A 15,240-nucleotide genomic window follows, 5' to 3' on the forward strand; every position below is an offset into this window, starting at 1 on the left:
TTTAGGAACCGCTTGGGAATAGTTACGTAGTTGATTCTCATATCCGGCGTCCGTTCATCAATGATTACTTTCGAATGAGTGAATCACTGTTTTCGTTTCGACGCTATGCACATGCAACGTATACTAATTCTATATTCGGATGATTTTGTATTCAACATAGCTATTACTACCTATTGAGTACATAGATATATTACATCGATCCTTATTCTGTGTATGTATAACAATATGTTACATTTATTACACTTTTGTATGTATACTTAATTTATGTAGGTCAAAATCAAGGTTTTGTCGTTGTTTTTTTACCTAAGATATTACGCACCAAAAGAAGTAAGGTCACGCCGAAAAGTAATAAAAAATACCTGCCGCCGATTGGTCGGCCCTTAAAATTGCACAACACGATTCGCGTTCATTGTTGTCGTAGAGTAAAAATAACAACTCTCGGTCGTTCATAGAATCTCAACAATTTCGTTCGGCCGTCAAAAATCGTCGGTTTTTGCCCTCTCTTACAAAACATGCCTCGCATCGCAATCATTTGAAAGGTTACGTCATTGCATGTGTGTAATGATACATACGCATACAACCAGTCGTGTGTATGTATGTATTCATTCGAGAATCACACCGCAGAACCGTTAATTCATCATGCATCAGCGCTCATTTCTTATGAGAAGCAGCAGTACATCTATGTCGAGTTGCAGTAGACTAAAAAAAATAAAGTTGTGATTGTATTATTTTGGTGTACCTTAACAAAAGTATACTGCTGCATAGAAAACTATAAGTTGATGAATAGTTTTGATGTTCAAAGATGGAAATTTCATTGATTTTTCGCCCATGGCGTCCCGTCGCGAGTCGATGGACTCGCCCTTTTCACTAATTCCATCACTGGTGCTGCTGCGCCCTTTTATAGGTTTACGGCTATAGGGGTGTGTAGGCAGTTTATTTTATATGCTCGTTTATCATATTGAATAGACGCAATCCACTGGTTTGGGGGCAAAACGGTGATGATAGAAATAGCGGCAAATAGTCCATCTCTGCCCTCCTCCCGCAATTAGAAAAAGTCTTTAGAAAAATATTATTTTTGGGTACATCAATTGAACCACTTTTCTATTTAAAAATTGGATCACCAACTGGAATTAGCCAAATTTATAGGCCTAAGGAGCTTCTTTGTTTAAATTGAACACCACCACGAGAAAACCTTTTTGTAGGCAAAGTCAAAGTACCCGCCATGAATCAAAAGGATTTAAGGCATCCGTCGCATCTGTGACGAACCTTATGTAAAATTGGCCGCCCTACCGAAAGGGGCGGTAAACTATATTTCCTATGTGTATAAATAGATCTCAATTGTTGTCTTAAAAATAAAATAAACACCTTTGACACAAAGGTAAAGACATTATATTTTATTTCTTTAGACTGCTTATACACGATTGTTACCGTACGAGGTTAAATAAATATTTTTTTTATTATGAACATTTGAACTGGAGACAATGGAACATATGCGTCATAGAACAAAGATGAGGTAAACAGTGACGTCGATGAATTGCTTCTGTCTTTTTCGATTTGTTTAGAACCGTACATCGACCTGGAGAAATATGGCTACAGTAACATATACTGTTCCAATGAACTTTGTTTTTAGCATAGTTTATTTATATACTAAAAATTGCATTTTACATTGAAAATTAAATGGGCATCCTTTTGACCCGACAAATAACGATTACCTTAGTCACTGATGTCAGAATATGAGCTATGGTAATCGTCGCTCCAATGAATATTTAGCTTATTCGGATTCGCTATTTCAAAGCGAAATATTGGAAAGTTGTATATTCTTTGTTCCGAGCGCTGGTGGAGAAGCTGGCGGAGGAATGATGTCCTCGGAAAGATTCTCTCTGGTCTCTCGTTGTTTGTCTTGACTCGCAGGGTGGGACTGTCTCTGAAGCGTCTGAAACGTCTCTTCGAACTGAACTGTCTCTCGACTGATAACTCGATCGTCTCTGATTTTCTCTCTCTAATGTCAGACCTTTTGTACGGTTGATTGAGTACGTCTCCGGCGAATCACAGCAATGCAGAGTTCATTTGATATATTGTGGCGCTTGTATATTCGATCAACAAAATATATCCACCATGCCTTGAAAGGGTGAAATTTGTAGATGAACACATTCCGAAGATCGATATTGCTTATTATCGATGTATTGTTTGTGCAATGCTCGGATTCTTTATGCGGAGCGCGTGTCACTAACAATTTATTGGTGACGCTTGTACGATACGCTATTTCATATAGTCTGGAATCACAGCGAAGTACTCATTGTAGTTGAAGAGGATGCAAAGAAAATTCCACAGATATAAGGAACGTTTCACAGTTTCGCAGTGGTAGTACTAGGCGAAATGCCTGAAAGAAGTGATTCAGTTCTGACTTATATTATATATACAGTTAATCGTCCCTTTCAGATATTAATTGTCTGACCAATGCGATGATTTGCCATTGTCAAATTATTATATATTGTAGTTCTTTGGAATGCATTATTAGAGAAACGCTTGGTATATTGAAAATATTGATTCTGGGCAGAACCAGACTATATGTTATTGTCTAATGCGTTTTATGAAATTAATAATGTTCTATAAAATTAATAAACCGGGCTTCGTCAACTGTTTTAGTAATATTTGGATACCGACTCTATTCTTTGTATTTGGCACCGACCTTCTTAATTGTGTTTATGGTTTTTATGCATGTGATTTGAAAGTGATGTCTGCTTAAATATGCAATAGCGTTGACGGGAAGCAATTACACACATATTTGAATTGTATAAAACAATTACATGTTTGCTATTTAAATACATATTGTTATATATTATAATCTTTGCTTTCGTAAGATCAACGACCCTTCATACGAGTTTTGATCCAGCAAGTTTATTTTTAGACTAAAACGATGGACACCCCTTTTCTTACATCTAATTAGCATACTTATATAAATAGGGGAATGTCCTTTGTTCGTCAGCATTCCTACAAATTACTTCAAACCATACGGTCAGTCGTCTGACCCCCTAAATACCCGCAAATTTATAACAATATATACGAGTGAATCGATGAATGAGGCACCACAGTTGTTGTCTTCCCGTCGAGGTCCACCAAAAGAATGTCCGCCGCCGTCATAATTAATTCATTATCAGAGTGCCATAATGAATTAATGAATAATTATATAAATAGGCTCCCACAAAACCAATCAGTTTTAAGATATTGCGATTAATTTTGTCGCAGCTATTACGGATGGTCCCGACATTTGTATAATATAATATTTATATTTACCGTATGTTTGACGCGCGTACAAATTGTATGTATACATTGCATTAATTTTAGTTTTGAACTAAAAACACTTTTTTGTGCTGTGATTAAACGGTCACTGACGTCATCAATAGGTGACTAACGATATTGTATATTATTATCAAGATGCGATGATTATATTAGCTTCAGATTTAAAGAATAAGTGCCTATAATGTTTGTGCTGTTTATATAAAAAAATTTACAAGTAAATATTTATCTACTGTGCGGGTTTTAAAGCTCATTATTATGGCAATAGGTAGTATTAATTTAATTAAAAATAATAATATAATGCTTCCAGATAATAACTTGCTCTCATATGTCAAATAGTAGTGGGAAAAGATATGATCACACATGACGCAGTTGTGTATATCAGTGAAAGTTTGGAAGTAGTTATAAATAACGTGGAAATCTTTTACTAAATTAAATTGGGAAATGCTGCTCTACAATAAGTTTACTATATACATATTTGCATATTATTGCTTGTCATGATAAATGTTTTTCTATTTTATTTATTAGACTGTTAAAATGTTTTGTCGCCAATTACAATACATATTTCACCGCACTACTGCTTACATTAAGTACTATTTCATTTGTATTCGACAACCTTCAGTATTTTGAAAATATCATTTTTTTATTACTTTATTCATATAGTTTGATGCATATATTCCACAGTTTGAATGGAGGTTTATTGAATTATAATAATATAAAATTTTTAGCTGCATGCTTATATCACACCCAAACAAACCTAAGTTTAAATCGAATCCAGATAAGAAAAAAAATACGTTTTGCTCTGATTATTTATTGCTCACTGATGACTTAAAAGTATTTCAGAATATTCGCATAAATTCGGATTCGCTATTTTCAAAGCGAAATATTGGAGAGTTGTATATTTTTTGTTCCGAGCGCTGGTAGAGAAGCTGGCAGAGGAATGATGTCCTCGGAAAGGTCCTCTGTAATCATTTTTTTATTACGATATACATATAGTTTGATGCATATATTCCACAGTTAGTATGAAGGTTTATTGAATTATAATAATATAAAATTTTTAGCTGCATGGTTGTATCACACCCAAACAAACCTAAGATTAAATCGAATCCAGATAAGAAAAAAATACGTTTTGCTCTGATTATTTATTGTTCACTGATGACTTAAAAGTATTTCAGAATATTCGCATAAATTCGGATTCGCTATTTTCAAAGCGAAATATTGGAGAGTTGTATATTTTTTGTTCCGAGCGCTGGTAGAGAAGCTGGCGGAGGAATGATGTCCTCGGAAAGGTCCTCTGTAATCATTTTTTTATTACGATATTCATATAGTTTGATGCATATATTCCACAGTTAGTATGAAGGTTTATTGAATTATAATAATATAAAAATTTTAGCTGCATGGTTGTATCACACCCAAACAAACCTAAGATTAAATCGAATCCAGATAAGAAAAAAATACGTTTTGCTCTGATTATTTATTGTTCACTGATGACTTAAAAGTATTTCAGAATATTCGCATAAATTCGGATTCGCTATTTTCAAAGCGAAATATTGGAGAGTTGTATATTTTTTGTTCCGAGCGCTGGTAGAGAAGCTGGCGGAGGAATGATGTCCTCGGAAAGGTCCTCTGTAATCATTTTTTTATTACGATATTCATATAGTTTGATGCATATATTCCACAGTTAGTATGGAGGTTTATTGAATTATAATAATATAAAAATTTTAGCTTCATGGTTGAATCACACCCAAACAAATCTAAGATTAAATCGAATCTAGATAAGAAAAAATACGTTTTGCTGGGAATTTTATTATCGCCGCTGAGCGAGTGTTCTTATCGATAACGATCGTCTATTGATCTCTACTAATATTATTGCATGCAAACCGTATCGTACCTCAATTTCCCATAGTTTGTTCGTTTGGTGTTTTTCCCGACTTCTATGTGTATGAGCTATCGGTGTAGTGGGCGGTCACCGTTATGTGACCCTTCATTTCGGCGCTTTAGACCTGAGATACTAATCTCAATGCATACTGAGCTCTAAAACGAGTCTTTGAACCTAGATTTCACTAGACAATGTCGCGGTTTTCACTGCTGGCAGGTGTTTTATCGTAGCATTCGATGTGATGTGACGATAAGCGCCATATCAGCCGCTTTTTATGCTTAAAAAACAAGTTAGGTTGTCCTTCAAGATTTGATGTGTGAATTAGTATGACGGCACTGCTCATGAGTCAAGGAAAATATTATAAACATTGAAAAACGTGTTATGATGATCTAAAAAATATACATTTTATAACTTTCCTCCTATTTCTAAAGAAAAAAAATCAAGGCTGTAGATACCATACGTTCAGATTTGATTTTATTGTCATATTAATTAAATGTAATGTATATAATTGACATGCAATTTTTATTGTATAATACATTAATCAAATTATCATTACATACATGTGTAATGCATTAATCGAATTATATATAATTATGATTATATACACGCGTAACGCATTAATCATGTCATTATGTTTTAGCTATAAATACGAAGTAATTAAATGAATAAATAATAAGTCACTAGAACTACAGGATCATACAGTCGTATTATTCACGGAGCATCCTTACTCTTCTGGCTGCTCCATAACATTCGTCCATTGAGAGTCGGTGCTACAGTATATCTTACAAATTGCTTCATATAATAATTGCTTAAATTTAAAATAAATGTTGTAGTATGTGAGCTATGGTACTATTTTGCTCATCTGGAGTACTTTATGGATCTAATTTGCGTCCTTTGCTCTTTCTTATTTTTATCAATGATTGCGAAGCGAAGGTGGTTGATCAACAACCATTGATACGTTGTTCATTGTCCAGTGGAATTACCTTTTAGTTTAGGTGAAAGTGTTTTAAATAGAAATGCTTTGTGTCGTTTGAGTAGGGAAAGAGATTTAGTATAAAAACCTCAAGTTTGCGATAAGGCGTGGAAGATGTACGGATTTAAATCACAAACAATTTGTTGGTGATTCATTTTCTGTGCGTGTGTGTCCTAGAATACAGCTACATAAAGATAGGATTCATAGAAAAATTCTACATGAAGGAGTACATATTTGTGTATGTGTTTTTTTGTTAGGAGCGTTGGAGTGTATTAAATGAAATAATTTTTGAAGGGAGGTGTTGACAATCCGCGAATGCTCGGTCTAGTCTAGAGCAGTGGTCTCAAAACTATTTGATCGCAACCTCTAAGACTGAATATTTAGAGCTAAAATATTTACTGTCCAACTCCGACTGCATTGCAGCTCTCAATTTCTTGCTTTTATATGTTTGCGATCGTGTAATTGTCAGTTGGCATACATTTTATTATCGACTCGCGTATCCTACTTTGCAGATTGCGATTGCGTCCCTTATTCTGTAATGTCGAGGCCAGGAACGCTCTCCTTACACGAATAGCTATGAGGAGCTGGATTGTTGTTTAATGTATAATGTTTATTTCTCGAGATTTTTGCTTATTTCTCGAGAAATTTCATATTTTTTATTTTATTTTTTTAGATCAAGTTAAGACCATCGTGGCCTAACAGGTTACCCCAATGCGCCACGATGGTTGAAAACAAAATTTAAATATATAAAACATAAAAAACGTATATATACATAAATAGAACATTACTTAAAAATAATAAACATAACAAAAAATTATAAAATATCAAAATTAAATGATACAAACTGGATCAGATCCTCGTAGCTAACACTAAATAGGTCAATATGTAATGCCAGCGTATTAAGGAGCAGGATGGGCACAGCTATAGGCGAGTCGGCAAGTACGGATGTCCTAGCCCTAACGCCCATCAAAAAAGGTCGCGATCGTAATTCTCGAAAATGTTCCGGAACTCAAAACTGGAATTTCTCGAGAATAGCTGAATTGTCAACTATAGCTTTTATATAGCTTTTTTCTGTTTGGAATTTAATTTTTACGAATATTTTTTATTGTTGCATAAAAAAGCTACTACTGCTGCATAAAATGGGTGGGTCCGTGATAGATGTTTTAAAAATACTTTGAAGCTTTTATTTGAGGTTGGAAGTATTTGAATGGCTAAAAATTGTTTATAATTTTCTCAACTATTCTATTCGACTTTATTCTTGTTTTGGTAATCTAAGAACCACACCGCGTGGGAATCTGCAGATTGCAAAAATGTATGGGGGCTTTACAGAGTAACGCCAAAAAGTTCCTTTTCGGCGATCTTGTTTTTTTCAATAATCCAAAGAGGATTTTTATCCTTGTTTTGTTTGAAATATGAAAAATATAATATATCAACAGCTGTTATTAACATTTTTTCTGCAATGTGATCCTTCGATTATTCACGTCCATTATAATTATAATTGGTGGACAAAGTCCACCAATAATAAAAAGATATATCAAAAAATACCATACTTCCTTAATAAATAATCTTTATTTACTAGTGACTAAAAAAATGATTGCACCGTTTTTTTTTATTGAAATATAGATTTTATTTGTCGTATATTTGTAACATACATAATCTCACTTAAATCCTAGTACTATTTAGAATTTATTTAAAAAAACTACACCTACACATTCTTCTTACTTAAGTTTTAATATAATATGTTTACTATAGTTATCACTTACATAGTAATATATATGTATGAGTTGTCCGCAAATCAATGACACAATTTTATGACATATTGATTAATACTTGGGTTGTCAAACTTTAGGCAAATGAACAATTGCTAGTTTAACTATGGAAAGCATATAAGATATTTTAGTTAAAGAGTTTATGAATTACTTATTTTTTGCTCTTGCATGTTTATATTGCTAGATAACTAATACACAATTGGCAATAAATTATACTACTAAAAACGTTTTACCTTGGCGCATGGCGATAAAAACCACGCTGTATTTTTTATAGTACTGTTGAATCCCGATAACAACATATGATGTCACGGCGGAAGTTTTCTATTGATTGGATGTGGGAGAAAAGTGAGCCATATAAAGTAAATATATTTATGTATACATTATATTGATTAGGTGTTAATATTGTATATTAAATAATGTCTCATTGTCTTAGGGTCGCATTGACGGCAAGCCCTTTAGATGCTGTTATATATAGAGAACTTGCAGTACAGATGTACACTCAATTATTTGTCGTTCGTTCTTCATTATATGCAATTTTTATTAGTATTTATTTATTGTACATGTTCCGTTGTAACAACAAGGCAGGGGTCAACGACTACTAAGTATGTTAATCATTAACATATATTTTATTAATTTTTTGGGTGTTGGATACAGCGCCTGTTGTACGCACATACAGAGCAGGTGCCCGCCTGTGGCACTCAAATTAAGAACGCGACTGTGATTTTATTTTATAACAATTAAAAAATGAAGTCTTACTGTGTAATGAGTTTGTAGTCAGTAGTAGTGTCCAGGATGTCCTTTGGGCAAGTTTTAGAATGCCAGCCTTTTTTTTGTTAAATTAATATTTTTGGCTGTACGCACTTTGGTTTAGTGTACCGGAAGATCCACTATTAAAAAAAGGCTTGCCTATTTTTTCAGCTTGCTAAATCTACATTCATTTTGCGACGCGACAGAAAAGGGGGTGGAAAATGGCGCCGGCCCGTCGACGGTTCATTTTCTCGGGAGTACTTGTAACGAGCTCTAATGAAAGGTTTTCCACGTCGTCGGACCCTGTCCCGATCGACGGTTAAAAGGTTATCTTGGACGAAATGGCAATCTGGGTCGTCGCCCCCTTGGGGGTGGCGCCCGAGTCCTCTAGAACATTCCGGAAGACTTTGATTGAAGTCGCGCGATTACGTAGGCGACAGACAAGCGGGGTGGCATTGCGTTTCATGCTTTTCGAATATAATGGAATATTTTATCATCCAGTTCGAAGTGAAGGGTTTCAGAGTTAACGTCCGCTCGTAATGAGGTGAAGGTCGACAAGGATGGCTTTTATCGATTGGCAATCTTGGAAAAGCGGCGCCGATAGCTGGAACGGGGATGTGGAAAATGTGAAAATCAGATTCTTGACACATGGCAGAAGATGTGCGACTGATAACAATACAATTAACACGCCTGGCGTAACAGATTTGTTGTATTATATTATCAAATTTCGTGACCGCTGAATTGGTTACGTGCTAAAATATTATACATTTTTAACTCGAGTTCAACGTAGACCAGTTTTAGTGTTTGTGAGAGAAAAAAATAAAAAAAACTAATGAATTAATAGTAGTAACCCATTAGAGATTTTATCAAATTAAATTTAGCTATCGAAAGTAACATTGTTACTGCAATAACTGGTTACTTTCATGTAGTGCTTATTATAAACTCGTTAATTTATGCGTAAGTTTCAAGACAGACATTGTAGAAATTGCAATATCATTAACAATATTTACAAAATACTATAATCTAAATCGATATATAATTGTTGGGACAATAATGAAGCAAGAGTATGTACCGGGTGAATCTTTATAAACCAAACCATTGTGGTCGCTTCATAAAAGAACCGTTTGTCGCGCGGGACAACGCGTATTGTTTTCAATGCTTGTTAAATATTATTAATATATATTTTATTAGTTATGTTTAAAACCCTTCGTTTCTGTAAATATTATTTCTATATGGCTTCATAAATTACTTATTTTCATAATGTTGCATATTTGTAACATATTGTACGAATTTTTTTGTATTACTGTTACTTAAACTTTAATAATTTTTTTTGACGATAAAAAATCATTGAATAAAAAATTCAGATGTTGAAGTATCTTTGGTTACGGTGATTAACACTCATAGTACCCTAATGTCTCATTGTCCATTGTAAGATTAGTCACTCTTAAAATTCTTGAGTGTTCTGAATATGACGATTTCTCGAGTGTTTTTTGTTTGTAAAACACCTGTAATCGATTATCGCTTTCTACTGGATCCTAAACCAAACTCTCTAGAGTGTCTCTAAAATTTAACAGAAATTTTAGTAGCTTTTGGCAAAGGTAAATAACGGGATCTATAGTGCCTACGCAAATGACGAATCAATGTGTCTATTGTTGCCAGTCTTACACAATTTAGATTAACATAAACCTTTAGATACGATTAAAAAATCTAATAATATGTAACAATGATTAAAATATTGCCTCAAATGCTCTGGATTGGTCAAATAATTCAGAAATAGTACGAACGTTGGTCTCCTCCTCTTTCCCCAATAGTATATAATCTAAAAAGTTGCCCAAAAACTTCGATTATTTTAGGTTTTAATGCCGCGTGGTGTGATCTAATTAGTCAGTTCGATACTGGAAGGGCTGTTAATTGTAAAAATATAATTTATACAGAGAACAGCTAAAATCGGGCGGAGATGTCGATCCAAAAGTTTAAATCAAGAGTCTTTCTGGTCTCCGATAGTCGACTTGTGACTTAAGCAACACATGCATTCGTTTTTTCTCTCAATATACTCGAGTGACTAGTGCCGCTCCAAAATCCATGGTCCTTTATGCCTCTGTATTTTGTTTCAAATTGCATTACAAAAAAGCTTTTACGCCTTCGGCGGTGTGTACTATGACCGAAATTTACAGAATTCGTTTGTTGAACGAAACAAAATGTTGGGAAGCCCCACTCTTTATTATCGTTTAACGCTTATCTCAAAAACAGGTGTGCGTCGCAAATCTTTGTGAAGTTATTGCATTAAAAAAAATGCTTTTACGCCTTCTTAAAATATTGGCAGTGTGTACTATGACCGAAATTTGCAGAATTCGTTTGTTGAACGAAACAAAATGTTGGGAAGGCCCGCCCTTTATTATTGTTTAACGCTTATCTCAAAAAACAGGTGTGCGTCGCAAATCTTTGTCAAGTTATTGCATTAAAACATGCTTTTACGCCTTCGGCGGTGTGCACTATGACTGAAATTCGCAGAATTCGTTCGTTAAACGAAACAAAATGTTGAGAAGCCCCACCCTGTATTTTCGTTGAACGCTCATCTCAAAAACAGGTGTGCGTCGCAAATCTTTGTGAAGTTATTGCATTAAAAAAATGCTTTTACGCCTATGACCAGAATTCGCAGAACTCGTTCGTTGAACGAAACAAAATGTTGGGAATTTATTATCGTTTAACGCTTATCTCAAAAACAGATGTGCGTCGCAAATTTTTGTGAAGTTATAAGATTTAAATTTGTTGTTTCTAGACGCAAAGATTTTATTTTAATGAGTTCAATAATTCAATGGCGGTTAACTTATTTCTAGCTATTTAATTTATATGCAAATCTGCACAAAACATACGCCGATACGGATACGATTTTTATGTTTATCAAATTCGTTCCAACAATAAATTCCATACAATAAATTCCATAATAATATGTATTAAAAATCAGTTTTGCTGAATTAATTCAATCGCAGCTGATCTTAATTCGTATGATTTGAAACAGCTGAAATGACGTCCCTGATCAAAAAGTATGAAATAATAAATTAAGCATTTTTCTTTTGACGTCCCCACTGATCAGTAATTAATGATTAATTAAAAAAATTGTTATTAACCAATAATTATTTTTCAATTAAACAATATTTTACATGAAATTTTTTTTTTCACTAATTGTCTAAATAAATTAATATCTATAAAAATGGAGAAAAAAATACGAATATATTCCAATATTCGAATACTTAATCCATTTTTTATTCAATATTCGAATAGTTAAAATCTAACACTACTTGTAACACTGGTATGAATTGATCGTTATCTGGACCAATGGCCGCACATTAGAACTCTACCCCTCTAATAAAAGAGTTTGCCTTCCGGGTGATTTTTTTTAAGCGAAACCATTGTGGTCGCTTCTTAATGTTGACAAAATGTTACGTACACTCTATCAATACTATTCAGTGTGTGATACAATAAAACCTGTCGAAGTTCATAAATAAATAAAGGTGCCCAATTTCTAATTCTTGTGTGTTTCAAAATTACGATTTCTCTCGTGGTTTTGTTTGAAAAAGCATTGGACTACCCCTTCGCTTCTGATTTCTCAGAATATAGAATGCGCAATATAACATATTCATTATCAGCAGAAATATTCAAGGAGCTTGAATAAAATTAAAAAAACGTGGAAGTAAAAGTCTCATAACTTAGACAATATTTTTAAAGTAACTGAGTTTTAACGCTGAATATTACTTATTTTTTAGATCTCTAAAAATAATTAATTTTATTGGGCAAAGAACTGACATTATGAATTTTTATTTGAATGAAATTCTAATGTCTAATCCAATTTTACAGAAAAAATCCAGATAATAAAATAATAGCAGTTATTCATACAACTCTCTTATGTGTCAAAAAAATAGGTAAAATATTCAATTAGGAAATTCATAGTACTGTTTGTGAAACTGAAGTATAAAAACACTAAAAAACTACTATCCATTTATTTATTTAATATATAAAAACAAATGTAAGTCGCGTGTGACTTTGAGAGGAAATTTTAAATGGGCAATATATAAAATAATTGTCCCATAAAACGAATTGTTTGTGCATTCTTTATGAAAAACTCTATACAATGAATCCTTTTTCGGTACATAAATGCACAAACATATCGTTTTATGGAACAAAGTATTTATTTTAATGCACATATCTCTTAAAATAATTGCCTGTTAAATCGCACCCTTACTTTTATAAACGATACACTTATAAAAATAACATTACTAGAATTTTTATTCTCATTCTAGATACTGTTGACTTTTACAATGTGTAAACTCATATTTATGAAATCAACAATTACACATTCTTCAAATACTTAATTGCAATGTCAATATAACTTTGATTTATAAATAAATTATGACTTCTTATCTACATATTGATTTGTGTAGTTAATAGCTTTAAAATCATTATAACAATTAATTTCATATTTGTAATGAAAAATATGCATCCTTAATTACATCTGATTGATTCTATTCAACATACATACAACATAATAAATATTAAAATTGTTTTTCTTTTTATATTTTTCAGCTCCAAAACATGGCACCTGATTCGACGAGTAACGTTGCCGATATCAAAGCTTGTAAGATTGAGCCTATATTAGAAAAGGGAGTTTTTGCCGAAAACGGTGTACAAGAGATCAACGGAAACGTGATACAGAGGAAGGGAAAGATTCAAAACAATAACGACGACGACGATGCGATACCAGAAAAACCGAAGCTCTTCAAAGCTGAGATCAGATGGATCCCTTTCGCCACTCACTTTTTCCTACATGCTGGGATGGTCTATGGTTTTTACCTAATGTTAACTGCAGCTAAGATGTATACTACGCTATTCGGTAAGTGAACGCTGTGGAAGACTTTTGCCTTTTAAAATAAACGCTAGATTTTGTATGTATCATATGCATGAGTGCAACGCTATGTGTGTGCACTATATTTATTTCTTATTCTGCAGTGATTCTAATGTTTTAAATGATATATTATACTCAGTAATAATTTGATTGTATTAATTGTTCCAGCTCTAGCAACAGTCTACATAACTGGTTTCGGTATAACAGCCGGTGCTCATCGATTATGGTCTCACCGAGCATACAAAGCCAAGTGGCCCTTGAAGGTGTTGCTGACTATCCTGTTCACAGTAACAGGACAGAGAGATATTTACTTGTGGGCTTTGGATCATAGAGTGCATCATAAGTACAGCGAGACTGATTCGGATCCGCACGATGCCAGGAGAGGGTTCTTCTTCTCACACATCGGGTGGCTGGTGTTGACGGCTCATCCGGACGTCATCGAAAAGAGGAAGATCATCGACATGTCAGATTTGGAAGCCGATCCGATTGTGATGTGGCAAAGAAAGTACGTTTGTCTTACTTATATCGTATTTCATGCAGACGATTGATGCTTTTATTTTTTATAGATATTATATTCCGCTCTTTGCTCTGCTGAATATTATCATACCGGTAATGGTGCCTGTGCTGCTGTGGCAAGAGGACCCGTGGACCAGTTTTTGGGTGAACTTCAACTGCCGGTTCACCATAACTTTGAATATTGCTTTCTTCGTCAATAGCGTGGCTCATATGTGGGGCCAAAAGCCTTACGATAAGTGAGTTGTGTTCATTTAATATACTACCATAAGCAAAATATTAATTATATTAAATTTGTGGTGAAAGCAAACCAAACAACTATACTTCATCTAACAATATTTACATTGTTATTGTGGTTAACCATATATTTACATATGTAAATTAAATATAAATATTAATAAGATAAATGACAGTGTATTTGCAACTTAATAGTACGTTTGAACTACACTCTATTTTTTCTTGAGAGTCAGTGCACCAAAACAAATACACGCAGAATTCACGTAATCGGTAAAAAAAAGTGAATTTATTATACAGTAAAACAATATTTATTTAAGAAATAAATAAAAATACATTTAGAGCATAACAATAGTGACGTGGACAATAAGTTAATAATCTCGACAACTGTACATTGTGTATGAAAAAAAACAATACTGCTATGCCTTAGGGCGAATGACCAAAATAGAACATGAGCATTTGAAGATATTTTTGTGCACTGACTGTTGAAAATAAATAGGCTGTAAAATTCCTTTTAAATCTCTTCTAGATGTGACTTTTTAATATAACAAATATGATTCTATCTCATAATAAATGTTTATAAATAGACATCCTATAGCAAGAATTCGTTAAATGTCATAAACGTACGATTGAAATATATTTATATAAATATATTATTTGATATAGTGATGTACACTACCTGTCAAAAGCTTAAGACCAAAATCTGCAATGATGTTCATAGTCACGAATCCACCTTCATTTTTAACTATAAAAAATATTGTTACCTAATTAAAGACTGGACTACTTTCTGTATTTGCCAAATGTTTTTTTAGACTCTCTTATTCTATGCAGTGGGTCGTAAACATTGGCATGGTTAGGGTATGTGCATCCCAGGGCGATCCTTAAAATTGCCGCCCCCCCCATACATTTTTTGCATGGTCATAAAATC

The 15,240-nt window shown here is 33.4% G+C and overlaps 1 protein-coding gene across 2 annotated transcripts in view; it reads left to right on the forward strand.

Moving 5' to 3' along the window:
- LOC148232740 (acyl-CoA Delta-9 desaturase-like) overlaps positions 1-15,240 on the forward strand; it is a 43,162-nt gene that overhangs the window by 22,242 nt on the left and 5,680 nt on the right. For both annotated transcript variants that reach the window (XM_088189184.1, XM_088189186.1), the window contains exons 3-5: positions 13,247-13,553; positions 13,734-14,070; positions 14,132-14,317. In XM_088189184.1, coding sequence (XP_088045310.1) covers positions 13,256-13,553; positions 13,734-14,070; positions 14,132-14,317 — 821 coding nt within the window. In that variant the 5' untranslated portion in view covers positions 13,247-13,255. The remainder of the gene's footprint in view (positions 1-13,246; positions 13,554-13,733; positions 14,071-14,131; positions 14,318-15,240) is intronic.

Source organism: Plectrocnemia conspersa, unplaced genomic scaffold (genome assembly GCF_051122295.1).
Source record: "Plectrocnemia conspersa isolate PC_06_02 unplaced genomic scaffold, ASM5112229v1 ptg000008l, whole genome shotgun sequence".
In the NCBI taxonomy this organism is placed as follows: Eukaryota; Metazoa; Arthropoda; class Insecta; order Trichoptera; family Polycentropodidae; genus Plectrocnemia; species Plectrocnemia conspersa.